This window comes from Postia placenta (assembly GCF_002117355.1).
Source record: "Postia placenta MAD-698-R-SB12 unplaced genomic scaffold POSPLAscaffold_513, whole genome shotgun sequence".
In the NCBI taxonomy this organism is placed as follows: domain Eukaryota; kingdom Fungi; phylum Basidiomycota; class Agaricomycetes; order Polyporales; family Adustoporiaceae; genus Rhodonia; species Rhodonia placenta.
In genome coordinates, this window is record NW_020170344.1 from 1 (window position 1) to 1,320 (window position 1,320).

At 45.1% G+C, this 1,320-nt stretch overlaps 1 protein-coding gene across 1 annotated transcript; it reads left to right on the forward strand.

Annotated features, from left to right (window-relative positions):
- POSPLADRAFT_1163838 (hypothetical protein) lies at nt 1-622 on the forward strand (the record flags this gene model as incomplete). Its single annotated transcript, XM_024487795.1, has 3 exons — nt 1-97; nt 148-215; nt 266-622. Coding segments are annotated over 3 exons (522 nt in total), but the record flags the coding sequence as incomplete, so codon positions are not given.
- Nucleotides 623-1,320: the final 698 nt, after the last annotated feature.

Sequence of the window (1,320 nt, forward strand, 5' to 3'; positions counted from 1 at the left end):
AGATGGCACAAGGAACACTTCCCTCAGCAGAACGAGGTTGTGACCATGGGCAAGCGGTCACCCAAATTGAGGTGTTGCCAGAACATTTGTCTGAAAAGTGAGTCTTGTACTTTCAGTGTCATTCTCAGATCTAACACAATATTATAGGAAAAAGCAGGCTCATTGCAGCCAAAGAACTTGCTCACTGTCTTACTATAGCTTCCTTTCATGTGGGGGTGAGTGTTCAGTTAGTGTCTGACTTGGTAAAGTTCTTATCAATTTATAGCAAAAGACAACAAGTCGGCAATTGTGGTCTCACTGGGGATGCTTGAAGCAGGGTCAACTGCACTTCCATCGGCGTGTGGATGAGAACGACGGAGTCCATGTGTCAGGTTTGGGGGGCTTCAATCGTCTTGCTGACAAGCAGAAGGAGGTGATCACTGCTACAATTGTTGCAGCAGATCAACCTGGCCCTCCTCCTCCTGATCCTAAGTCAGCAGCAGGAATTGCGCGAAAGGCCAAAAAAGCGAAGGCGCGGCGGGAAAGCAAGCAGAAGCGTTCTGACTTGGCCAAACTGGGGGAGTGTCTTGCCACAGTGCAAAGGAGACTGGGCAAGAAAACCTTTGTGAGTGATTCAATTTAACTCATTTCAATCTGACTGACTTAGTTAATAAATTTTAGGCAAACATTCTGCCTAGTTAGATATGTGGTGTGGATGTTCCAAGTCTGCTGATATGTGACTGCCAGTGTGTTAGAAAATAGGGATTCACTTGTAATGAGCTTTAATACTTTCTTCTATATATATAACATTAATGTGTCGATCTGTGTGAAACAATACCAAGAAAAGAGGAAGTCGTATATAACTGGGCTGTTGGAGCAACAGAGAAACAGATGGCAAGCATGCATCGGAATGACGGTGCAATGGTGCGGTGGGCATGTTTGTCCACGGGCAAAGCGATGCCCATACGGGACAATTGCGTCACTGACCTGTTCGCTTGTTGCTCCAATATAGATCAGATTAAAAGGAATTTACTTGATTATAGGTGACTAAGATATGTTTAATATGCAGAGTGTAGGTAAGTAAGATACTACTTCTTGGGAGACTTCTGCGCTGTAACCTGCTGTGGAACATGGGTCGGAGTAGTTAGCACATGAGCAGGACGAAGTTTACTGTAACGAAGGTTGTGGACGGGTCGGATAATGACAGAGTGTGCATTGGATCGCACATGACGCTTACGAGGCTGGATATGATCACTTGTAGTAACACGGTGCTTAAGGTGAGTATTAGTGGAACGAATATGAGAAGACGATGCAACAGGGGCAGAGACAATAGTGTGAGAA